The sequence below is a fragment of the Leptinotarsa decemlineata genome, unplaced genomic scaffold (assembly GCF_025532065.1).
Source record: "Leptinotarsa decemlineata unplaced genomic scaffold, Ldec_3_MD MMD2_tig00004307_RagTag_RagTag, whole genome shotgun sequence".
Taxonomy (NCBI): domain Eukaryota; kingdom Metazoa; phylum Arthropoda; class Insecta; order Coleoptera; family Chrysomelidae; genus Leptinotarsa; species Leptinotarsa decemlineata.
Window position 1 is genome coordinate 16,218,732 of NW_027412606.1, and position 27,680 is coordinate 16,246,411.

The 27,680-nt window shown below is 33.5% G+C and overlaps 1 protein-coding gene across 3 annotated transcripts in view; it reads right to left on the reverse strand.

The window, feature by feature from the left end:
- Positions 1-27,680, reverse strand: part of p130CAS (Serine_rich_CAS and FAT-like_CAS_C domain-containing protein p130CAS) — a 97,331-nt gene that overhangs the window by 60,817 nt on the left and 8,834 nt on the right. Inside the window, exons 1-2 of one of the 3 annotated variants that reach the window (XM_074179078.1) lie at positions 16,956-17,607; positions 13,516-13,659 (exon numbers count right to left, since the gene is read on the reverse strand). In XM_074179078.1, the coding sequence (XP_074035179.1) occupies positions 13,516-13,659; positions 16,956-17,381 (570 nt within the window). In that variant the 5' untranslated portion in view covers positions 17,382-17,607. Of the gene's footprint in view, positions 1-5,864; positions 6,249-13,515; positions 13,660-16,955; positions 17,608-27,680 lie in introns of those variants that run through there. The other 2 variants (XM_074179080.1, XM_074179079.1) reach the window with 2 other exon arrangements.

The following is a 27,680-nucleotide window of genomic DNA, read 5'->3' on the forward strand; positions in this document are numbered from 1 at the left end:
TCCACCTTTTGTAGTATATTCCTCCATTTGATTCAAACCTTGAATTTTCAAGGACGATTCGAATCGCGCCAAATGTAGTTTTTTAAAACACTTTTCTGATATGTAATTTGTCTCGGAACCACTGTCAATAAGTGCTCGAACTTTGTGAAAATTACCAAATGAATCCTGAATTTCAAGAAGAGCGGTTGAAAGCAATACACCAGAACGAGATGAAGCGATTCCACAGAAATTTGTAGGCGGCTGCGGGTTTTGCATTTGTAAAGAAATATTTTGTTTTGCTTGCGCTTGCGGTGATGAAAAATTAACATCTGAAGTGGGGTGTGCTCGGGGTAAGGAGCCACTGTTGAATTGCGTATTGAGGGGACTCGTTTGCGGAGGAAGACTGTCTATTTGCGGGACATGAGCGGATTGAGGCGTTGCTCCGATTAATGGAGCACTAGTGGCGAAAAGACTGTCAGTGGCGTGCAAGTTTTGCGGATAATATTGGGAATTATTCGTTGCAGAATTGAACTGCGGATTGTAAATGAAATTGTTGGGATTTTGCGGACTAGTAACACTAGTGGGTTGATTATTACGTGAGGTATTTATGCATATCATTGTGTGATGTCTTGAAAAGCAGGATCGACAGTTAGATTGCGAACGGCACATCTCAGAGGTATGACGATCTGAGAGGCAGTTTAAACACCATTTGTTAGCGTGGGCAAGGCTTAGACGTTCTGGTGGTGATTTATTTTGGAACTGAGGACATTTATAAATGAAGTGATCAGTTGATTTACAGAATGTACATGAATAAGTGGTGCTTTTCTTTGCATTTACAAAAAACGTGTTTGCCTGACGCGGTTTCAACTGAAATGAATTAGAACCTTTGGTTTTGTTTTCAGGCTTGCAATGTAATTGACTATTAGACGTTTTTTGTGATTTTAAAGAAGAAGAAAATTCTACAGTCTCTAATGCGTGACAGTGATTTACAATGAATGATTTCAAATCATCGTATTGTGGAAAGGTTCCTTTGCTTGGATTACCGTATTGAATTTCAAATTTAGTTAACAGATCATCATTTAAATGCTTGGAAAGCATATAGAATAGCAAAAAATCACTCTGTTTTATAGGTAATTTCATTTTTTCCAAAGCAGAAATATTTTCAGTGAAAATATCTACAAGAGAACGTAAAGCTTTCGAGTTATTAGAATTAGTAACGATAGGTGCGTTATCTAGCGACTGTAAATGGGCGAATGCGATTAAGCGTGGTCGATCGTAACGTTCGATTAGAGCGTCAAGAGCAGCCTTATAGTTCAGTGCGGATGCGGAATTGCTTTGGACAACAGCCTTTGCAGGACCCTCCAAGGCGTCCATCAGATGCGAGTATTTTTCGACGTCAGAGCGGTCGTCGTCTCCGTCAACGACTAAAGAAAAAATTTCATAAAAATGGCGGAATTGTTTAAGATCTCCTGAAAATTTTGGTATTTTGAGTGGATTCAGCTTAGCAGAAGGCTTACTCGGTTGTGGTGTGGAAAGAACAGGTTTTTGGTCAGTTTGGAATACAGTATGGTACGAAGCATACACTTCTGAAGCGTCGTTTTCAAATTCTTTGCGAAGGTTTTCTTCGGCATCGGTATCTTCGTTTTCCATAATGCAAGCCAAGCTTATTGTACTCGAATGGTGAATATAAAACTGTTTTTTCACCTCATCAAAGGCCGAATATGCCATTTGAAACTGTAGTTTTGCTTGCTCACTTGTTGAAGCATTCATGGCGAATTTTTTGAGTTCACGCATTTGATAGTAATAAATTTGGCGAATCGCCTTATATTGTTTCAGTTTGTTAGCGTTTGAAGACATATTTTATTTTATTACTTAAGATAGCGAAAAAATATCTGTACGCCACTGGTGATAGCAAATGAAAAAGCAAAACTCTGCGTATCGTATGACCTTGAAAATAATTAGGAAACTGATAAGAACAAAATAAATGGCACTGAATACCTGCCTATTGGGTGACCTTGAAAGGCAGATAAATTAATGAATTTATTTTCAAGAACATATAATTATTAGATGTGAGGAAATCTACACAATTTTTTGGGATCCGGCCGAAGTGGCCATGTGAAATCTTTAATGGCGCTGGTTCATTCAATTATAAGAATAATAAGAATTAAAGGACCAGGGAGATCACTCCCAATCAATGCAAAATGACGACGAACAGTTGGGTCCACTCACCTGTTGTTCTGTCGACGGATAGGATGTCCACAAGGCTTCGAATGTGTGTTCTTCTGCTGCACAACACTCTAGAGTTTCGATTTTACACATACCTATAGCAATCATATAGCTAATCACAAAATGCGGGAAAAATACTTTTAAAGCGGAGTACCAATTTGCGGAGCGAAAAATGGCCGTATTCCTGCTACTTCTCTCCGCGCATGTCTGAGTTTTCCCCAACTGCATTTGCGCGGTGAAAGAATCCCGTGTGGTTACAGGGAAAAAAAAAATAATACCCAAAAAATAAAAGTGAAAATTTCCTCACTCAACCTTTGCATTTAGGAAGGTAATGAAACAAAAATAATACTAAACTCAAAAAAATAATATGATAAGGTGAACCGTCTTCGTAATGGTGGTTTATTATGTAGGCGCGTTTTGTGTGCACCGAGAATAAAAGCCACACACAGACGAAGACATTTGAACTGGACCAGAACCCATTCACAATAGAGCCAATATCGTTGACGAAATACCATATTTTCCGATGAGAGCCGTTTTGAGCTCATGAATGATAACTACCGCATTTGTGTTTGGAGACCAACAGGACGTTAGCAACGACTGAATTTGGCACTGAGAATGATCCAAATCAACGTGGAAACATTATGGTGTAGGCTGGTATCATCTTTGGAACACGAATACCACTGATAATTGTACCTAAGACAATAACGGGTCAATTTTACCTTCAAAATGTCATTTTGGATCCGGTTCGAGTGTTCCGATGCGCCATAGGTAATGATTTTGTATTTATGGATGATAATGCCCGACCGCATCGAATACTGGCTGTGCAAAACGCTCTGGAGGAAGGAGGAATTGCAATGATGGATTTGGCGAACTCACCAGACATGAATCTAGAGCATGTTTGGAGTTACATTTCGAGGAGATTGAATACCAGAAATGATCTACCTAACAGCTAAGAACAGAAAGAGTGGAACAATGTTTCTCATCATGTTATTAACAACCTTATCGAAAGCATGGGTAGTAGAATGGAAGCGTGCATAAGAGTTAGGGGTGGTAATATATCCTATTGAAGAAAGTAGAACTATTATGTACACTTTTGATTCATTTGGAACTCTGTCATTTTTATGGATTCTCATAATTATTTCATTTTTGTCTTCTTAAATGAATTATTGAGAAATACCTTATCGTTCGTTTTTTACATTTATCGACTTTTATTCGTCACTTATAGATAATTTGAAAAAGAAACAAATTTCAGAAATATGTACTAATACTCTTATTACGCACGTTAGTGTATAAAAAACAAGTGTCAATGAGAATTTTGTGAGCAAATCAAATAAATGCAAATTAATGAAAGTACTAAAAGTTTAGATCAAATCGTGAGGTGTAGTTTTTGAAAATAAATGGAGTTTCAAAGCTATTTTGATATTCTGATTCATAGAATGTATTGAAATAAGAACTACTATTTGAAAAGGCCAATATCTGAAAAACTATTTAGGTTAGATATAGGGAACCTCATAATGAAATGAAACATAAATGATATTTATATTGTTCAGACCCAAAAAATAGAGGGTATTCTATTTGAAATAAAGTTATCTTTGTCAGAAATTATAAAAAAGTGACATATTATACATTCTGTATAATATGGAGAAACGTGTTTTATCGAAATCAATAGCCCAAAACCTCTTTAATGGTTGATCAGAATTCGAAGGGATGATTTCTCTACATTTCGATGTTATTTACTTTCCACCTAGTATTTTCATAAAAAAATCAATAACTCGAGAACGGTTACGAGGTACACACAAATGGAGAAATTTCCGAAAAAAATAATGGTTTGATTTACAGGGTTTGATTTAATGGTTTCATTTATATGGTTTGATTTACAGAGTAGGGTTCCCCACCCTGTATTTAGGTGAAGATCTGACCGGAAATTTATTTTTGGAAAATTCTTCAAAACTTCATTGTTTTTCAATAAGATCGTGCGCCCACGTTATTTCAGGCCTGAAAGAGATTGGTTGGATCAGACATACCCAGTCATATGGATTGGTAGACGCGGTTTGTTGGAATAACCTGCTGGTGCACCGAATTTGACTCCTCCCGATTTTTTCTTTGGTATTAGAAATCGAAAATTCATGTTACGCAACCTGCAACAACACGGGAACTTAATGAAAGAATTGCCGAAACGTGTGCTTACATTATTTAAAAAATATTCCAAAATGTTAGAAATGAGTTAGAAAATATATTGCTTTACAGTCAGGGTATTCAAGGAGACATTTGGAACGTTTTCTCGAATTAAATTTTTTTAGTGTAAGATAAATGATAACGAGGTTAAAATAAGATTCTATCATTTTATACCCCTGAAACCTTGAAATCAACACTTGTCTACTAATTTATTTATCTCACCAATAAAGATTTACTTAAAAAAATATGATATAGGGTGATATAGTTACGAAATTCCTAGCCCAAATTTCAAATATCAATAACTTCGCAACTGGTTATCGTAATTCAAAAAGTGACAGTCATTGTTTAGACACTTGAAATATTTTTCATTCGAAGGCCCCCCTTTCCATTTGAGGAAAAAAGTTGATATCGCCCTCTCAACGACAAGTGATGTCACACTATCGGCTTTTCTATCAGAAAGTACTGAAAATGTTTCCTTTTTATTGAAAATTTTGTTCGACTTCGATATCTTGTCAAGTTCGAAAGATAAGAGGAGGAAAAGTTAAGAGGAGGAAAAGTTAACGAGGGGAAAAGTTTCGAAAGACATACCAAAAGTTAGAGGCGATACTGCCAAAAACTATCAAAAAACATTGATATAATTCAAACTATTACAAAATCGAATAAATTGTATAGATACCTCTCTATATGCGAGGAATCTTATTTCCTTCTTTGGCGTTATGGGTTTGACCAGTCAGTACAACATATATATTCAAACACTGGACTATAATTGAACGAGGCATTTGACTTTCTTTTTAATTTATTTATGATTCTAAATTTTTAAGTTAAGTTTTTTAAGGTCGCAGGGCAAAAATATATATGAAAGAGCTTACTGCATGTGATAGATACATTCAATATTACTCTGAGAAACAACTAAAAACATGGGATAGAAAAGAAAGAGACAAATTAATATGGTTTCTAGTTTTCGGATGTCGTACACTTTCAAAACTGCCTTGAAAAGATATTTTTTGAAATGTTTAATAGGCCAGTTAATGATGTTTTCATAGGAAAAATTTATTTTATGAATACAAGTTACTAAGTTACACTAGCAGTTTACTCTCAAAAAAAGATATAATGAATAAATCAATAAAAGTTATTGCCAATACAAAATCAGTAAGTATACTGATAATGGAAAAGTTCTGATATTCTTCGAAACGCGGCCAAAAATTGTTGAAATGAACATTATAGTTCATCTATTACATAAGTTTTTATCTTTATAAAAAATGTATTCTGCAATAAATTTCTTTTTTCCCTAAAGTCACAAATTTAGTAGTACCTTTTTCTGGAAAATATTTTAAACGACTTGACTTGAACCCATTTTTGGCAAATTCAGCCTCTTTCTAAATACGTTTTTATAAAATAGCTTTTTCTGATAGCTAAAGCAGACATATTTTTCTATCTATTGAATAATTTTGAAAAGCTTATTTTATATATTTCACGCTGAATACCTTTACTTCGATCAAACTTGCACTAGTCAGTGCTTTATCAATGGTTTCATCAAATTCCTCTATTGCTTTAACGTTTCTAGATTTCATTTCTTCCAATACCGTCTCATCAATTATCCAATTCAAGTCTCGACAAACAATTTCATAATATGGGGCCATGTCTCCAGCGAAAATTAAATTCTGAAGCTCTGATATCATAGTTTCGTCTTTGTAATACTCGGGCAAACTCAAAGCAAATTTCAACTGGGCGATTTCAATGTTCGGATTCCCTGTCTGATCACTGATTGATTTTTCCGGATCCATTGTGTATAATAATAATTAATAAATAATATTGATGGTTATTTCAATCGACCTGAAAACATTTTGATGTTGACAGCGAATGTCAAGAACATAAATGTGGATATTCAACGAAAGTCATTTTTTGTGGAGGAAAAAATCAGTTTTTTATCGACCTTTTTTTGGGTAATTGTTACCTTCCAGAATCTGAAAAAATATAAAAATTTTAATGGAGAACTTTATACAAGTGTAGAAGGGCAAACTTCTTTGACATCTGTCGAAGAAGTAAAGAAATAAGCTCTCAAAAAAAGAAATAACTGCGTATATATTCGAATTTTTATCCATTTCTGAAGACGGAGGCAGATTTTGGCCTCCGAAACGTAAAAGATAAGTATAATTTCTTAATAATTTTTTTGATAGGCAAAATTGTGAAATACGACAAGTTACTGATAAATAGAAGATTTTTCTTTGTGAAAAATACTTTGATTTTTACACAGTAACTTATCGGGGTAAACTAAAAAGTTTGCTCTTCTACACTTGTATAAAGTTCTCCATTATAATTTTTATATTTTTTCAGATTGTGGAAGGTAACAATTACCCAAAAAAAGGTCGATAAAAAAATGAATGTGGATATATACGAGTACTTATCAAATTTTTTCAAACACTGTGAGCAACAAAGAGATACGGAATTACGTGGTCTTGCAGTTTCTCTGTGATGTAATTGAACAACTCTACTAGTTTTGAAAATATACAATCTTTTTGTTGAATAACAGTAAGCTTCACCAATATTATAAGTGACTGAAAATTTGCCTGGAGTCATTCGGAAATACTGCAAAAATTTCTTATCGTCTTCTTTCCGATCGTTGAAAAGATGATGAAACTCTCTCAGATTTGCCCTCTATTGATTAATGGGGTGGACCCACAACATTCTTTTTTGTGACTATTTTCTTCAATAATGCGGCCAGTATAATGATGACTTCTTCGTCAGAACTGCTAGTGATAGACATGTTTCCGTTACCTCTCGACGTCAAGTGAAATTGCCTTGAAATCGAACAAACAGCACCTTCAGTATGCTGGTTGTAACTGGACACGTGGGCGATGCTACTACCGGACAAGTGAGCGACAAGCTTTTTCCCAACACCAAACCGTTATTTTTAACACCTCGACATGATCTTCCAATGTTCTTCCTTTCATAGAATACTTAGTTGTTGCCCGCGGCTTCGCCCGTGTAGAATTTGATAGTTGTAGTACTAATTAGTACTATGTTGCTGTATCGCTGCTGTTCCAATGTTTTGACAAAATCAGAATCAACGAACTTAGGCGTGCGCAGCGTTATAGAACAATGCTTTCAAAAAATTGTTCTACAGCGCCATCTAGTGGTGAGCTATAGAAAAATTGATAGCCTAAAAACCTTCTCTATGAAAAATTACTTATACATATCAAGTTTCATCACGATCGGTTGAGCGATGTAGAAGTTTATCAGTTACCAACCAACCAACCAACCAAAAAACCAACCAACCAACCAAAAAACCAACCAACCAAAAAACCAACCAACCAAAAAACCAAGCAACCAACCAGCCAGCCAACCAACCAACCAACCAACAAACATCCATTTTTATATATTAGATTTAGTGATTAGATACAATTAAATTTCATGAAATTTTGCGGTTGAACTAGTGTATGCCCAAAAACATTTAATACATCTAAAAAGTGAATTTGTTAAAACAGATTTCATTATTGCCAAGAAGTGAATGGTGAACATTTCGAACATTTATTGGAATAAAATGGAGTGTGATTCGACATTATGAGACTGATCATTTGTTTGAAAATTCTTACTTGATATTTGTCAGTAACGACTGTGTTGTAAGTCTAATAATATACGTTTTTTATCAAGTATTGGCCAATTCCATCACATAACTGTTGAGATAAATATTGTCAGTTATTTCAATATGTTTTAATCTAACACTACAATACATTGCACGTTGAAAGGTTAATCCTTAGCTCGTTTTGACGTTTGAGGGTTGTCGTTATAAGGGGGCAACAGCTGGTGAACGGAAAAACAATTTGAACACATTTTTGAATTCAACTTTCATAATATAGATTTTGTTACTTAGAATACAGGAACAATGTAGTGGAGTTGTGATATATTTTTACTGAATGCAAAAAATACTGAAGCAAAATTTTTTCATTTCTAGCTTTTCTAAAACCGATGTTCTCCTTGTAATAATTATTTTCTCGCTGTGATATAATATACAAAATTCAAAATACACCCTTTGTGAGAATTTGTATTTTTCTTTAAAGTAAGACTGGTTATATTGAACTATTCGAATTACAGCTACCTACTGATCTCATTGAGGTTCAACTCGATACTAGAACAAGATTTTTTAAGAATTCCTTCGTTTTTTCAAATGCTTATAATCTAAATCGATTCCAACTACTATTAGAGCGTTTTACGGATTGTCCGGAAGTGCTTGTGCAATAAAATAATTCTCTTCACTTTCGTATAGTTTCAAGCAATGGCTTGTAAATTTGTTTGTAAGTTTATAAGCTACAATTGGTCACGATTCATAAGAGCGTGGTTGTCATCCGCAATACGGATGATTTAATATTTCATAACGAAATCGAAATGACCACTACATTCAGTAGTAGAAAATTGAAAATGGAATACCTATTGTCTCCAAATAACGGCACGATGAAATTGAAAAAAAAATGTTCAAAAAATTTCTAGAAAGTGGAGAAACGAAAAACGAGGGATGACTATAAACTTATTACCAGCCAATTTCTTGAAAATATTTTGGAATCTTGTAGTATTTTGAAACATGGCAAAATAGTAACTGTTAAGTTGTATAATATATATACACATTAAGTTATTGTATCGACGAAACCACGGGAAAACTTTTTTGAATTTTGAAGCGTAGTTAATCTCCATCACTCTGACGGAGTGAAAACTTTATTTTTGCCAATAATTTGTTGTTTTCTTTCCTATATACATAATCACGTGTTTCAACAGCCGAATTGACCTAAGTTACTTCAAGTAATCACAAGTTTCATTTGTCTTATCTGCCTTAATGACAATGATTTCTAAAGTGGTTTAGTATAGGTATGGTAACTTTGGAAATTATTCCTTTTCTGTTCTCAACAAAAAACAATTCGATATATGCAAATTCTAAATGTTTCGTATGGAAAGAGGTATTTCTGTAAATGGTAAAACGTTTTAAGGATCAACATCTAAGAAGTGAATTGAGTAAGGATGAAATTTGCAACGTTTTAATGACACTTGACATATTAAAAAGTAGAAATATTGTTTTTTTTTATCTACACCTTATATTTTCATCACCTAGGTTGAATCAATCAGTTTCGACTAGTTACTTATTAGAAGGGTTGTTACTAGTAAGTTTTTACGGATTTATATGGCTTCCTCATACAACTTGACATGATATGCAGATGGCAAAATTTCAGGTGGCCCTTAAGAAGTCAACAAAAAAATCGTGATGTTTTCAATCGCGAAGAACATAAGAAGAATACCGACGAAAACCGAATATCTCAAATGTACCGCCTTACCAAAATGCACATACTACGTCTTATTGTCATTTTAAATGGTTTATCAACGCTCGAACTAGCGAAACACTTGGTTTTGCTGTATAAATTACACATTGGAATGTCAAAGACAAGGAAGATTTTTTAGAAAAATAAAGGATTTGACATTGGCACCCGACCTGGGCCAATCAAATTTCGACGGGCAAGCATCTTTTACGTTTTTCCTCGCAAACATTTTCTTTTTGTGTTTACTAAGCATTCTTGAACAAACATAATAATATTGTTAAGGATACCTACTTACATCAGAAAGCCCTGATTGCAAGTTTCCATTTACTATCAATTTTTTATTTGATCGAGAATTTCAGTGGCAATACTTTTTTTAATGTGTAATTTGTACCCATCAGTTGAAGACTAAAATTAGTGCAATGCAATTTACTAACTATTTTTCCATTTTTATAGCAAAAAATAGGGGCCTCAACTCCTTCGTACTCCCATGGCCTCCAGATATTCAAGTGCGGCTCTACACCCGATACTTGGTCAGTTTCGATATAATTTTCCTGTTCATAAACATATCAGTCGAAGAGACAATGAAATATTTGAAAGATAATTTTCAGGCAACTTTTCAAAATCTGTCGTTCAAAATAGCTCGCACAACTTTCGATTGCCTGTCCTGACATTATTATATCAGGTTCGGAGACATTTATCTTTTTTGGAGAAACCCGATGCCTGGGTTTTTGTGGCATTGAATTGAACCTGGTTAGTTTCACCCCAATTCGAAATCACTTCTAGATCCTCATTAAGATATACAACCTCTTACTGTCGGTGAAGATGTGCATCTACAGCCGATGTCCTGGAATCCATATGGAATGACGAGAAAAGTGTGGTGTCGCCAGCAAAGAAATATATTGGATTCTTGTTTTTTTTCGTTGATATACAATAACAAGAGGGTTGGAGACAATATGGATCCCTGGGGAACACCGGCGTTGATGGTAATTGGAAATCTGACTCTTGGGGGTTGTCGTTCGTAGGTTAACGGAAAAATATTTTTTTAACAGAATTGTTGTCAAGATATTTATTAGACAAAGGTTACTGTGTCCAAGAAAATGTAAACACAATGTACTAATTGAAAAATTATGACTTTTTCAAAACAAATAATCGCCGTAGATCTGTCATCCACATTTGTGTACACGATTTATTTCAATTCTGTTGACATTATAATAAAGTGAATGTTACAATGGAGTGTACCAACGATGAAGTAATGCGATTTGTCAAAATTACTAACAGACTTCTGCTGTGAAGCATAATTTTTCTTTCTACTATTTAGAAGACTGTAAAAGCAGAAGAAAAATATCCAGCGGCGGCTACATATAATTTTTGATCTTTATTCGCAAGGAGTTTCCGTATTTTATTATCGACCGCAAATATTTAGCTTTGAAGACAGACATACACGAATATTCACCAACGAAATATTTGGCTGAATAACGAATATTCGTTTACGCTAATATGCAGTCGGCATCACATTGGGTTTGTTCTGGTTCTAGCATCCGAAACTGTTTGGAAACTGCGCAAGACATGATGCATACAAGCAAAAAATCTCAAACAGTTCGAAATAGTCTGGGACACTTGGTTGAACCAGAAGGCATTTTGAGGAGACCACTGTGCCACCTATCGTATATATATGAAGAGATGAAGACGGGAAAATACTGTTTATCATGTCCATTTTGTTATGTAGAATAGACGTTTGATCAATCCGAACTTATCCTCAATAAACCAGAACGCTCATATCAACTGCGCATGATCCTGACGTCTTACAACCTGAATTTCGTAGAACCAGAACAAACCTGAATTTCGTAAAACCAGAACAAACCTGAAGCCGAGTATCCACTTGAGCATTTACCCCAAACGGGCATACGACTCGAGAAGAAACGGACACACGGATGTGCTTCGTATGAGCCACTCTGTGAACCTCGTGTGGCCCAAACAAGGGAATCCAGTCTGTTTTGTGTAGATGAGATGTGCTCATATTGGTTGGTTCAACCACAGACATAAAGCGCGAACTCACTGAGTAGGAACAGAACACATGTTCACTTTGAAGCAAGATCATAACAGAATCTCGGATTCGAATATTTTTGAACGGAGTTTTTTATAAGAACAAGCCACCCATTTTGTGCTGTAAAGATGCAAAACTATTGTTTGTAAATTGTAATTTGTCTTTGAAAAACATTTGTAAACGTTTTTTGATATTTTCTGGGATTCAACATTCAACAATTTGAAAAATACAGTGCTTTTCTTCAATCTCCCCCCTGGCGACTGGGCGCCATCTGGAAAAAAAATTAAATGGAAAGGGGGTTCTTGCGACACATCTTTTTGATGCTCCTGACAAATGCTTCACCAACCTAGAATATAATGTTAACAACTTCACCTACTACAAAATGGCGGAACTTTTAATAATTGCCTGAATAAATTGACATTCAACTACAAAATATGAGGTAATAAGCTTGAGGTCAGTTCAAAAGTTTGCTCGAAATGGTTGCCTTGAACTTCTTGACACATGAACAACCTATCCGATATTTCACGTCGAACATTTTCGAACACAGTAACGTCAATATCTCTACAAATATTTACTATTCTTTGCCGTATATCCAATATTGAAGCAGGTTCAGTTTCGTACACCTTTTGCTTCTGATAGCCTCATAAAAAAAGTCCATAGGTGTCAAATCTGGCGAGCGGGCTGGCCATTCTGTAGGATCTCGACGGCCATTCCAACGACCGGGAAAAGTAGCATCCAAATAGTTTCTTACTTGTCTGGAGTAATGTGGTGGTGCTCCATCTTGTTGGAATACAATATCCATATCGAATTCATTAGGATTCGCTTCGACGATTTCAATGATGAGAGGGTCAACAGTAGTTTCCAGCATATGATTTCGCAGAATTCTGTTCTTCGATCAGGGTCATCTTCAGTTGATTGTAAAATTTTAATTTTGTATGGATGATACCTATTCCTCTTCAAAAGTCTCCACACAGTAGAAGGTGACACCTCACAAACATTCGCGACGGAATAAGTGGACTGTTCAGGATTTACCACGATCCCACCAATGATTTGCACTTGCTGTTCTTCCGGAATGGACGAATGACCTGGGGGCTTTTTGTTATGTAGGTACACTACCTGTAGTTGTGACTTTGGATACAAGTTCCCTCAATACAGATAAGACAGACAATTCGGAAAACGTTCATTGAAAATCCTTTCGGTCTCGTGAAAGTTACGCCTCGCACCGCAATTAATAATTACTTCAATTTTTGCTTTCAATGGACGAGAATTGACCATTTTAGAGATTGTTGACGTGATACCTTTCTACTAGTAAAACTAGGAATATTCTAACTGAACAATGATGTTCATTGTCGTACTGACATGTTTAGTCGTTTTTATAAAAAAAAATAACTTAACAAACCTTATCGGGTTGTTGGAATAGCCATATGACAGATAAAAAGGAATATTTCTAGAAATATCAATATTAATGTTTTTCACTTCAGGAAATTATTAAATGTTCCGCCATTTTGTAGTTGGTGAATATATTGACTTCATATTCTAGGGCTGTGAAGTATTCGTCAGGAGCTTCAAGAGGGGTCACAAGATCCCTCTTTCTATTTAATTTTTTTCCCAGATTGCGCCCAGTCGCCATCTTGAAAGATTCATTTGTCAATTTCACTTCAAAATAAAGTATTCAGGCATTACTAATTTCATTATCCCAAATTTAAATTTTTCTAGTTGACCCGTTCAAAAAATTAAAGGGGGGGACATTAAAGACATGCACTGTATATTATATTAGATCGCATTACTTACCTGCTTTCCTCGCAAAGAACACAGCCACCACCCTTCAATATTCGCGGTATTTTGTTCAAGTACAATAAGAGTATCTCCTCTTCGAAACTGCAACTCATCAGGTGTGTCAGGAATATTGTCATATAAAGCTCTAGCCAAACAGTGCTGAAAGATGAATAAAATAAGCAAATATTGAAGGAAAAATACTTAGGTGATAAGAAATATTCTATTGGAGGGATATTACTGTTCATAGAAAACTGGCCTACAGTTTCTGAGGTCATTCATTATTATACAATGCTTTTCAAAAGTAACAGATGAATTATATGAACTGAATGTACAACAGTTGCAGTATATTATTTCTTCACATCAAATTTGTTTTGACTACTTATCCGTTTTTCCAACAGGAACGGAGGACAGATTGGCTCAAAAATAAATTTTGACAATACATTATGCAGAATGAGGGGACTCGACATAATATATTGTCATAATTTATTTTTTGACCATTTCAAAGAATAAGGTGTAAGACATCCGAATGTGAATGGACAAAATCTATTGAAGATATTGTTGATGATGAGACCGCCAATATAATTTTGTCTTACATTCAGCAGGTACTGGATCAGCTTACATACATTAGGTTAAAAATATTTGTTTTAAATAAGCTTGAAACAATAACGAACGAAAAATACTAGTATATTATTGTGAAAAAAGCGAAGGGCGCTTGATATACAAAAAATATGGCACAAAGCGCCCAGGCTTTTTTCACAATAATACTATTATTTTTCGTTCGTTATTGTTTTAAGCTTATTTAAAAAATATATTTTTATCTTTTTAGTTCGATGTTCTTTAAAAGCGTGTTTTTTAGTTTTTCAAACTATATTTATTTTTCATTTTTTAGTTTCGTATGCTATAAAAGCGTGTTTTATCTAAACTTTGGGATCAATCAGTAGTAGGTATATTTATGATGCACTGTTTGGAACCTTTGGTGTAGTAATGAATATTATTGGAGTTTTTTCCCAACACGTTTTTCGAAACACGTGTCGAGGTGTTAAAAATAACGATTTGGTGTTGGGAAAAAACTCCAGTAATATTCAGTAAGTATATTGTTTAGAAAAATGACCATTGATATTTTCCGATTCTGGAGAGGGAACCTTAAAATCAGCTACCAAGCACAAGGAAGGCAAAGGAGGGTTACAAATAAGGCAGCAGGCGCGCGTATTGATAAAAAAAATACTTTTTTCGAGTTTTAAGTGAGTTTTAAAGTGAGTTCAAATTATATCAAGGAGGTTACGTACAGCGCCATCTGCCCGCGAATAGATCAAGAAAAAATGTCGATATATCAAGGAGGTTACGTAGAGCGCCATCTGCCTGCGAATAGATCAAGCAATAATGTCGGTATATCAAGGAGGTTACGTACAGCGCCATCTGCCCGCGAATAGATCAAGCAATAATGTCGATATATCAAGGAGTTACGTACAGCGCCATCTGCCCGCGAATAGATCAAGCAATAATTTCGATATATCAAGGAGTTTACGTACAGCGCTATCTGCCCGCGAATGGATCAAGCAGTAATGTTAATAATTCTGTCAAATACAGATCCCGAGCTTGAGAGTTACAAACAAACAAACATACATATATGCATACAGGTGAAGCCAATATAAAGCATGAAAAAAAAGAATCTCTCGAAGTAACAGTCACATAGATGAATTCCTTATAAAATTAGTACACACATAGTTCTTTTGCTGCTCAAATTCTAAGGGTAATGGACACCAAGTGGCGGGGAAAAAGGTATTACACTTGAAGTTACGATGGAAAGATATCCCCCTTGAATTGAAAATAGACCTGTTTTTGCATTTTTTCTCAACAAACGTTTCTTGAAGATGTTTCGTTTTCCGTGCCGCATACTGTATACATATACAGAGCATGCTTTTTTCAAGTACTAATCAGGTCTCTTTGATAACTTCATATTGATTTTTTTGTGAAGGAAAAAAGGTGCGGGTCGTTAATATCTTTATTCACTTTCTGGTGTTGATTTTCAGTGGACCTTAAAATATTCAAGTATGAATAAGAAAGAACGCATTATATTTTTTTTACTGATATTGGTTTCGGGTTGAGATGTTATTGTGAGGATCCAGGATTAATTATTTCAAATCATAATTTGTTCAAATCTAAATGATTATTTTTTGGAAACGGCCAAAAGAATATGTCGGAAAATAAATAATCACTAATGTGAAATTAGAGAATATTGATTATTTTAATTAAAGTTGCAATGTTTCAAAACCAAAAAGTAAACAATTTAATATGTTCATATGTTACTTTGACGAAGAAAACATAATTTCTTTATTCTTGTAAGCTCAATATTTTCACTAAAGAAAATAAAAAAGTTTATATTGTATTGAATGTGTCACCTCTATTTCAGAATGAATGAATTTTTTTGAAATCGGAATAACAATTTTTTATAATAAATTTCATAGTTTAATGATTAAAAAACGAAGGTAAATCATTACTTACTACATTTATTAAAAAAAACATCTTCACTTGTTTCAATACAAGAAAACACTAGCTTTTCTCTAGTAAACATAGTATCTCTCTTAAAGAACATTTATTTCAATGGAAGTAAATAAATATATTCCTTATATCACTGGTTTTTCCAACAAAACTGATCATTTTCTGAAATGATGTACCCATACAATTTCCAAGTTTCAAAAAATGGTTTTTCTGCAGACGAAATATCAGTTACTCCAATGAACCAAATTTTAAACTGTTTTTTCGGATTTGACTTGGGTTAAAAGAAATTGAAAATAACCCAGTTTGAGGAAGGATTTTCAAAGTGAATACAGGTTTTGAAAACGAAAAAGGATTGTTTTCCGAAACGTTAATCGCTTAAGAAAGCTGAGTATCAATATTTAATTTTTTTAATTTGTAGCTTAAATTTTTCCATATTGTGGGAAGTTATGAATATATGAATCCAAAAAAAAAACAGTATAAAATATTGAGTCCTCCACAAAAAAAAGTCGTTTGAAGAATAAAATACTATTACTCTTTCTAAGTAATGGTAAGTGCTTATTTGTAGAATTGTGAATTCGTATTGATAATTCACTACCTCCATTCAAATGTTACCAGCTTTCGAACAGATAAATTTTTCAAGTTGAAAAAAATGCAGTTTCGAAATGAACTTTTCCAGTTGTTGTTTTGAGCGTAAAAATATTTCTTGTTATTAATCATATTCTTTCAGATGAAGCAACGATACATGTTTTACATCATAACTATTGCTTGAAAATGTCAGAAATTGAAGAGTTGGTTTCATACAAGGAAAAATGTTCTTTTGCCACTTCTTAGTGTTCAACAATTATCTTGAAAATGGAAACACAAAAGATTCAAGGATTCATTTGCAAATTAACATTACTAAAATATTTGTAAAAATATTTTGCAAATCATAATTTGAATGAAAGCAAAATAATTACTTGATTTTTCTCCATTCGCAGACATGTCTCCACTGCTTTTTCAAGTGACAAACTACTATCCTGAAGTATCACTTCCTTTACTTTCACATCTCTAGCACCAAGAACTATCATACATTTCACTAAATCACTTAACAAATTTCCTAAACTACATTTCTCTGCTTGTAATATCAAGTCAGACACAAACTGCTCAAAAGTTTCCTCCACATTCTGTTTGTATGAAAAAAATATGCATCTCTCCTGTAATAAGTCATTTCGAGTTTGAATTACTTCATTGTCCTCGTTTATGGAATATAATGATTGGACATCATCTATTGATCCTAGTTTGTTGAAGTTGTTTGAGTCGTTGAAATAATTCTCAGACCTCGACTTCAAACTCAGCAGTTTGTTCTGAACGGATTTATTATCAACACACCTTCCATGACCCATCTTTCCATTAATTTCCGAATATTTTTCAATAGGATTATTCTGATTTCGTCAATCCTAACAAGCCATTAGTTTTCTCCAGATGGATTCAATTTTATTTGTCACATTTGTAGATTCGTTACGAAAACAATTATTTTCATCACTGAAATGATCCGTTATTTTATTCTTCTCTATTTAGTACACAATAAAATATCGAAGCAGCCACAAGTGAATAACAAACAGAACTAATCTCTGAAGCGTATAGAGAAACTAATTATGAACGATAATATGGTGAAGATAGCAAATCATGTCATTAATTTCAATCGATAACATTATCTACAAGAAGCAATTGACGATAGTGAAGTGACGATAATAATGAGAATTTGAACTTTGTATTGAAAATTGCACAAAATAATTCATTAAGAACCGTAAACGGTTGGTTCTTGATGAATTCACTTAAAGGTGAATAAATTAAATGTTTCCAATTTCTTTCTGAATATTATAAAGGACTTGATCTTTAAGGTTTAGGAAATACATGTGAAGTTAGTTATCTCAAAACAAACAGAGTAAACAAAAACTTCTGGCAGGCAACTATATTTCAAGTAACTCTGTGGAAATGGATCGTACCTGGTTGCCATTGCTAAACCGAGTGGCTGAAGAAGGAACTATGAATATCACAGGTCTGCGATGCAAAAATTGTAGGATATTTAACTAGTGATTTTAACAGTATGGTGTGTAAATTACGGAAAAAATAATAAAAAAAATCTATCACCTATAGATAAGTCACAAATTTCACCCGAAATTTTCTTTTTAAATGGGTTTTAGGTTCGGTATGGGTTCGATTTTTCTGTATTATATAGCCTATATTAGTGGTAAATTGAGTCTGACTTATGGAGCTTTTATGATGAACAAGGTACTACACAATGTGAGTGTATATCTAAGATAAAATACTGTTTAAATCTATTTATTTCAATAACAAAACGAATCTAAACTTCCACCACTCCATATCAAATTGGGGCTAATGAAACAGTTTGTGAAAGCATTAGAAAAAGAAGATTGTTTCAAGTATCTTTCTGAAAAGTTTCCTGGTCTATCCGATGCTAAACTAAAAGAAGGAGTCTTCGTTGGGCCTGACATAAGAAAACTCTTGAAAGATGAAAGCTTTGTCACTAAAATGGAAATGAAAGAAAAAAATGCCTGGAGTTCATTTAAACTTGTTATTTCTTGGAAACAAAAAAGACCCAAATTACAAAACTTTGGTTGCTGAATTGATACAAAACTATAAAATGTTGGGTTGCAACATGAGTGTCAAAGTCCATTTCCTTTACTCACATCTGGACTACTTTCCTGAAAATCTAGGGGCTGCAAGTGAGGAACAAGGAGAACGGTTCCATCAAGACATAAAAGAAATGTCCAAGGTAGGTGGAATGTTAACATGATGGTAGACTACTATTGGCTGTTAAAAAGGGAAAATTCACAAAAACACAGCCGAAAAAGTACCAAAATAAGCTTTGACAGAAAAAGAAAACGTTTTTACAAAGACTTCTAATCACTTTGCAAACAATTGTGTATTACTATTATGCTTAGTTTAGCTATGTAGCATTCGTTTTTTTGCTTTTACTTCATGTTAAAATAATAAAAATAAATCCACAATTCCTCGTTTTTTTGTACTTTTCCAATTATTTCATCCTTATTTTGTAGGCAAATTTTACGTGATAGATAAAAACAAATGTCATTTTTGAAATCAAAACAATTTTTCAAAAAGTTTTTTTTTACAGACCTGTGAAATGAATTCTTCAGTAGCATACTGTATGTGTATCATTTAGATTTAGACTATTTGACTATCGAATATTATATTAAAAAATTTCATTATTTTGTCCTTTGTCAAATAGAATAGACATATTTCTGCAAGGCATTTACAACGTACAAACATTTTACGATTTTAAGGATGGAAGAGGACTTTCTTCCGAAACGTCTACCTATTATGTACTTACAGATTCTGTGACAAAGTTACTATGTGATCCATTATCTAATAAGACCCGAGCAGAATGGAATATACCAAAATTGTCTTTTACATGAACAATTGCTGTTGCAAATAAGACATGAAATGGTACTGCCTGAGTAGTATATTTCCGTTTCTAAATTTTGAGTTTTATAGCAACGTTCAGTATGCAATAATTTATTGTGTGTTCTTCACATTCATAGAAAAAAAAAGATCATTTTTACAGAAGTAACATTTATGTTTATTTACAGAAATATGTGAAATCATATAGGATTTATTATACTTCTTTGAACTACTCCTATTTTTAGATAATCATTTATTATCTCACATTCAGTGGGTATTATGTATTCTGTTTTTTTCATCAAATTAAGCTCAACTATTAGAAAGTGTTCCATATCTGTTTTATTAGAAGATTCCCAATATTTCTTGAGAATTTTGGATGAATCCAAATATACATTTCTCAATTTAATGTTTTTCTTGTTCATTAGAGTTTGATCAAAAATAGCTTTGCTGTGATTTGAAATAAATTATATTAATTATATTTTCATGATACTAGCACAATGAATTCCAAGCTTTTATGTAGTTGGTATCAGATGTGTGAATATTCTCAATAATTATTTGGCTTCATCTTCCAGAGACGATATCAAAAAGTGAAATTTCTCAGTATTACTTATATTCGACTTAAGGCGAACCATGTCAGATAGACTTCACGAAATTTCAACCAGTTATCATACATCCAACAAAAATTGGTAATTTAATTGTTGAAAATCTTATACTTGAAGTATTGTCATTGAATTATAGATGGGTTGATATATCGTGTTGTTTTGGTATAGAATTGTCAACATCACCAATACTGACATCAATCAGTTTGAGCATCTTTCCTATCATTAACAACAGTCATCTCCAGTAATACATTGATAATGTCATGTTGACCATCATGTCAGTCCTCAATTTACTTACAGTTTCATCATCGTCATTCTCGAATTGTTCTCGTTCTTCCAATTCTACCAATAAAGAATCAGAATCATTCTATCTGCAAATAATATTTCTATTTTTGGGAAATGAAGGTTATGGCTTTGTAGTTCTCCATCTTTATAAAAAAGAATGTGGGAATCTTCCAAAGAAAAGAAGAAAGCAATCGATTTCAAAAAATTAACTCTATACAAAGATGTGTAGATTATGCAAAGAAGTAACTTTCAGAAACAAACTGGAAGAAAAAGCCCCCTCAAAACAGCTACTTTCATATTAACATTGAATTACACGAAAAAAAAAAAACTTTCGAAACCACTACTTTTATAGAAAGACTGAATTATACAAAAAAATACTTTCCTCTATTCGGTTTGTATTCCAAACATTCATTGTGGAATCAGATATCATTCACAAGATTGCTTCACATAAAGCAAAGGTAAATTTCACTTATATGGAACACTGTCACCATCACTAGTGGGCATACTTTGTTTCGGAATAAGAAACTTGTGGAAATCAACTTATGAGTATCGCTTGTAGGATACTTGCTTGTGTTCTATTTATAACAGTTTCTGTTATATCCTTGCTCGATGGACCACAAAGATGGATTGTATTTTAATTTGACTTTTGAATATAAGTGAATTGGTGAATATAGTAGTTTTCGTTCTTTTGATACACTGACATAACATTGCAACATTATAAATTCAATTCACAGTTGTTATTGTCAAAACAATAATTCTACCTATATATCACAAACAACTTCGTTTTTATAAATTAAGAATATTCGAAAATAACCAAACTGGGTAAAAATTAAAAGTAGCGTTAACAGGCGGTGACTTTTAGGGACAAACTTTTCAATTTGCCCTTTATTGAACTTAATAACAGATTCTCTGTTGATGTATATTTATTTACTTTCCAGATTTTGGAAGGTTAGAAAATAATGTACTTCGAAGAATATTTATAGTTTTATACTGGAAAAGAAAAAAATGTCGTCGGTATGTATTGGATTAAAATAAAATAACATGGTATTATCTAATCATCTAAAGGAACAATTCGTTCAGGCCAGTCTCAACACCCTACACAGTAGGTTAATGGACTGACACCTATCAGAAAACAACTACTCCCCTGGCTAATACCACGAAGGGCGTTGGATTATATCCGACAGGTGTCAGTGCAGGATTCTTCACAGAAGTTATTCCTGCATATGCTGTTGGCAATACAACTGCCGCAATAGATTTTCAATTATTGGAACACACTTGCAGACCGGTTTCGGGCTGTTTGGCCACTCGTCAGTGCAAGGTAGTGTATATCATCAACATAAAGTCGATGATTTCCGATAATTGAAAATCGAATTCCGTCAGAGTATCATTCCTCTAACTAAGCTGAAGACTACAACAAACAACAGGTTTGTCGTCGCTCCATCTGCCTGCTCCATCTGCTCCATCCATCTCTGACGGAATTCGATTTTCAATTATCGGAAATCATCGACTTTATGTTGATGATATACACTACCTTGCACTGACGAGTGGCCAAACAGCCCGAAACCGGTCTGCAAGTGTGTTCCAATAATTGAAAATCTATTGCGGCAGTTGTATTGCCAACAGCATATGCAGGAATAACTTCTGTGAAGAATCCTGCACTGACACCTGTCGGATATAATCCAACGCCCTTCGTGGTATTAGCCAGGGGAGTAGTTGTTTTCTGATAGGTGTCAGTCCATTAACCTACTGTGTAGGGTGTTGAGACTGGCCTGAACGAATTGTTCCTTTAGATGATTTGATTTTTAGCCAGTCTTCAAGTATGCCCACTGACTATACGTGAAAAATGGTATTATCTGTTACCTATATGAATTATAAAAAAAGGCCTATTTTTCCGGACATTTCAATTTACTATCAAATATATTACGCTGATAAGTTGTAGCAATCGAATAATTTCTTTTCGCGAAAAAAATGAATCCATTCTTATGTCAAGTGAAAGTTATTATTTCTGTTAATTCATTAGAGTTGAGAAAATCAAAATTGATTTTCTAATCGTAGGTATTGAATTCATGTGAAATTTCTTGTTATACTCGAACATTTCAGATGCATACATCCAAATATTTCGTCAACGACTATAACTGAAAGTTACCTTTTGTGTAATGAAATTGGTCGATAATTGATGAAAACCCATAACTTATAGGTTATTTTTATAATCCTCTAAGGAAAATTATATGAATACCCTTGTTTGAAAATATATTTTAAAATTCATACATAACTACTTTAAACAGTTGTTGAACCCTAGATGCGACCAATATCGTTTCAATGTTAGTATCACGATACCAGATGTCCCTAAGAAGCATTACACTTTTCACACCGAATGATTAACATGTGGCATTGCCACCAGATATTCCCGACTCTCAATCGTTTCGCCATGAGTTGAATATGCAGTGTAGCGACAATGTGTTCACATATCATTCGTAATTATATTGTAGGTATATGTCAACACTTCATTAGGTTTCTTGTTTCTGAAAGCAAACATTTTTCTCTTTATTACTTACTATAAGATGGATGACCTAGCTCGAGGTCGCGTCGGGTTGATTTGTGATTTGAGTTTGTTTCTTTGAATGAATCCAGAAGAGACAATTGACAATTGTTGTAGACGAGATTTTGGGGGGGAATTGATAAGGTTATCATGTTGAAATCATACAATATTTTTTACTGCTACAGTCTCTTGAGCTCATTAAGATTTCATCTATCTTTTTCTTGACACTCACTTCAACAATCTTGTGTCGATCATAACATCCTACTGAAAAAATTATATTTTTATGGAATAAGAGGAGTTGCATTTTCACTTTTTGAATCCTACCTGAAAAATCGATTTCAGGCAGTTGGTTTCAATAATAGTACATCGGATTTTAAGGAAATGAATCATGGTGTACCCCAAGGATTTGTCCTGGGGCCACTTTTATGTATTATTTATGTTAATGAGCTAAGCAACTTCATAACTCCTTTCAAATGTGTTCTTTTTGCCGATGATACGTCATTTACATGTTCAAGTCCAGATAACCATGTTTTATTAGATCGATATAAAGAAATTGAAAAAAAAGTTGGAACATGGTTTAGAGCCCACAATCTGAAACTAGTGATGCCTCTTGTCGAGACAAGACAAGAAAATGATTTCTCTCGTCTTGTCTTGACTAAGTCGAGAGAAAATGGTCTCTCGTCTTGACAAGAGACATGTTTTTCAGGCACTCTCTTGTCTTGTCTCGACTTCTCTTGGCGAGAGAACGTCCTTGGTATTCAGAATTTTCAGTAAACGGAAACTTAGTGGTTATTTGGGTACTTGAAACGGATTCGTCCGTTTAACAGAGATGTCAGTTGTATACTAATTGTGAATAACTTCGAATTATTCTGGTATAAGTATATCAGGCATTATTTAATCGAAAACTTTCTGACAAAACAGTTTCGGATACTTGATTATTCTTCGAAAACAGCAGGTATTCTGCTCATGAACATATTTCATTTCGTAATCATCTTCAGTTATTCGAAAATTATTATGTATCCATATAAGGTGTTTGTTGTTTTGGCATCAATGTTTCTAGTGTCTATTTCAGTCGTCCGAATAGCTTGACAGTCAGATTTCACTGGTTGTAGAGGTTCGAAGTTGATGAACATTTATCGTCGAACGGTGAATATTAACACGCATTACATTATTTCTTGCACGTTAGGCGCTATGGAAATCTCTGAAACTCAAAGAAGAAATACACAAGTTCCTAGTGGATCTAGGATCCTCACTCATAGCCAAATTCAAACAACAGATAATTTATCAAAGATGAATTCAAAATACAATCACTACTTCACATTTACTATCGAGAATAAAAATAAAGTTGCTCGTTGCGAACTGTGCGTGAAAAATAAATTGAATGTAGAAATTAAAATGAAAAACTCTAATACTAGCGGTCTCAAGTGGCACATGAAGAAATGCCACAAAAATGAATTCACATAAAATTTCACCAATCCAGTCCGTCAACCTACAATTGTGAACATGTTCCAGGTGGAAAACAAACAAAAGGGGGTAGGTGATATTATTTTTTATTCAGTCTGAAGCTTGAAAATGATTCAAAATATGTTGAAACCAAAACACAAATTATTGCATGCAGTTCTTATGAATATCGTTTTACATTCTACCAGAGAATATCTATGCAATTTTACATGTCAGTTCACGCTTTCACTTTCTCATAGGGTTTTCTCGCGTAATAAATTTGCTGAAATTTTTACCAGTGCGAATAAATAATTGAATTAAATTCGAGAAGAATTTCAGTTTTGATATACGGTATACTCGTAGCATAGTTATAACGTAAAATTTAGATACACTATTAGCTGGTTGTTGTTCATTGTAAAAAATAAAATGCCCTTTTCGGGTTGAGGTATCAACTTTGTTATAATTATTATCAGTTTCAAAAGTATTTTGATTCGGCCACTTGCAGAAAACTGTTTCAAAATGTTCCAAAGAAGCTCATTTTTGAAACTATATTTCATTTTCGATTTTTGAATTGTTTTAACCACAAGTGAATATAATTTCAACAAATGATTCACGCCTTTTGAATATACATCATGGCTGAAAAAAGTAGATAATTTTCTTGAATTCTGAGTAGACAAATCTGAAATGCTTTTATTTTGTTATAGGAGTGTAACACAAACCCTATGGATGAAAAAATTGTTGAGTGGCTAGCCATAAAGTATTTACCATTCAATTTTTTCGATGACCAGCCAACACAGACGTTTTTTGAAAGTTTGAACCCAGCAGTAGTCATGCCTAAACGCACCTCGATGAGAGAGAAGGTACTCCTAACATTTGAGAAATGTAAGCAGAATGTTATGAATATTCTGGTAGAAAATTCATCAAAAACATCTTTCACGATTGACGGTTGGACCTCCATAAACAATAATTCTTATTATGGCATCACAGCCCATTTTATCGATCAGTTATGGCAAATGCATTCACTCGTCATTGATTTCATTCCATCCAAAGGACAACATTCTGGTAAACATATCGCCTCATTATTTTACGATTGTATGAAACAATACAATATACTAACCAAAATCAAGGTATAACAGTAGATAACGTTTCAGCAAATACCACTTTTTTGTTGGAATTAGGAAATTTACTAACTGAAAATAAACTATTTGAAAGTTTTTGTTTCTACTATCAAGATGGAGTAGTAGAAAGCCAAAAACTTTCTTTCCCAAAAAATAAGCTTTCTATTTCACAAAAAATTCTTTATATTTTAGTCTCTACGATGCACTGCCTCATCAAATCAAAACGATGAGTGTAAATAAGTTTAAACGGACCATCAAATCTTATTTGCTAAAAAACAGTTTTTACTCAATCAATGAGTACTTGGAAGATATTCAAGGTGTGACCTTTAGCCTCGGAGAACATACTTACCGTTTATGTCCTGTCCTGTTTGTTTAACTGTTTCTTATATTTTATTTATATTTTTGTATGTTTATGTGATGTGATATTTAGTAATTACTTTTGAAAGTGTATTAGTGTATTACTAAATAGTTTACTTGATATTTTTTGAGACCAAATGACTTGCTATGAATATGCATATGTATATGATATAGTCAAGTAAACTGTCTATCTATCTATCTATATAACTATCTATCTATCTATCTACTTACTAGTTTATTCAGTCCCTGGTTATTCTGGACATAATTTGAATAGTTCATATTTGCCTCATGTGATATAGTGCCTCACATTTGTATTAAACTAGTAGAACTTTCAACTTTTCTGAATTTGATACAGTAGATATTGAGCGTAACGCATGTTACGCTTTTTGGCAATTACAAGATCAATTGAGCATTGTTTAGTTGGCACTACGCTGGTATAGCGACTGGTGTGTGTGTGGATTTTTAATGCAAATTTGTCGACCAATATGGCTTACTTGATTTCATTTACGTGGGCTGCCTTTTTGAAAAACGCTAGATACCAGTAATATCACTATTCATATGACAGAACAGTGTTAGGGATTCTACAGGGTGATTCAAATTCGACCCCCACCATTGGGATCTTCTAAACTACAGGAGATACGTCGAAGCTGAATTTGGGACAAATTTGCGTATTTTGGTGCTTAACAAAATACCATGGACGTAAATACTGTGTTGAAACTTGGAAAATTCTTTTTTCAGATACATGTTTTCATGTTAAGATTTTCTAACCGACGTTTCGTCTTCAGGAAATCATCATCAACTTTATTTTCTATTATGAGCGCCATATTGTTTTTATATACAGAAAAATAGAGCTTCTCATTCTGATTTCATTGATGTATAATTTGTTATGATTTGCTCTTCTGAAACCACAGGTACTAAAAAAAAACAACTTCATCTGAGATGGTCATGATTTCATCAAAAAAATTTGTTTGATGAACACTAGTTGTCAGAACTTATCAAACATCATAAGTCTGCACAAATACTTCAGTCGAAATGTCGTCATTCTAAAATGAAGAAAAACGAGATATGTAGAAACTTTATTATAAATTTGATAGGAATAGTACAAAAGCACAACAAATTTATTTTGAATTATTTCCGAAAAGACAACAGCCGGATAGAACATTATTCGGTATTTTGGACAAACCCTTGGCTGAGTACGATGCGAGTAGATACGAGATAAAGATAAGTTCTTCGACATTCGATCCACAGAGGCGCTTCTTACACAAATGTTTGTATTTGGAAACAATTCTTATTCCATCTAATATAGGTACAAAATTGGGTCAATCTTATTTCTCAATTTTGATTTTGACAAAATGAAAGCGAATTGGTAAAAACACCGGGGTTTCTATGCATCTTTAACTTTCATGCAAATGCATGAAGGTGTTCTGATTTCTTGAATTATTTTTGTGAATTTAAAAGAACCTAGAATTGTCAACGGTGTTAATCATAAACTCCATGTTTGTCACTTTGTGTGCGTTTTAAACAAGAATTACTTTAATATGAATATTGGAATAGAAATTACGGTCTCAAAATAAAACGGTGAATTAATTGATTGGTGGGCAAACGTGATCAAACGATGATGAATCAAATGGAAGATTTCAGAAGTGTGAAAATTTTGCAAAATTTTCATTTTCAAATATTTTTCGGTTCATGAACAAACGATTATGTTTTATAGGGAAACATGGAGTAATGATGGAATATCGAATGCGTCATGTCGAGCAACCAATTACAGAACGCTCTCAAATTTTTGCAAGGTTATTTTAAAATTAAAAGGTAAATTAGTGGGTGGAGATGAAAATTATAAATGGAAAAAATAGCAAATTTTCCATTTTCAAATATTTTTTCTTGTTCGTGGAAAAATGTATCCGTTCTATCGAAATA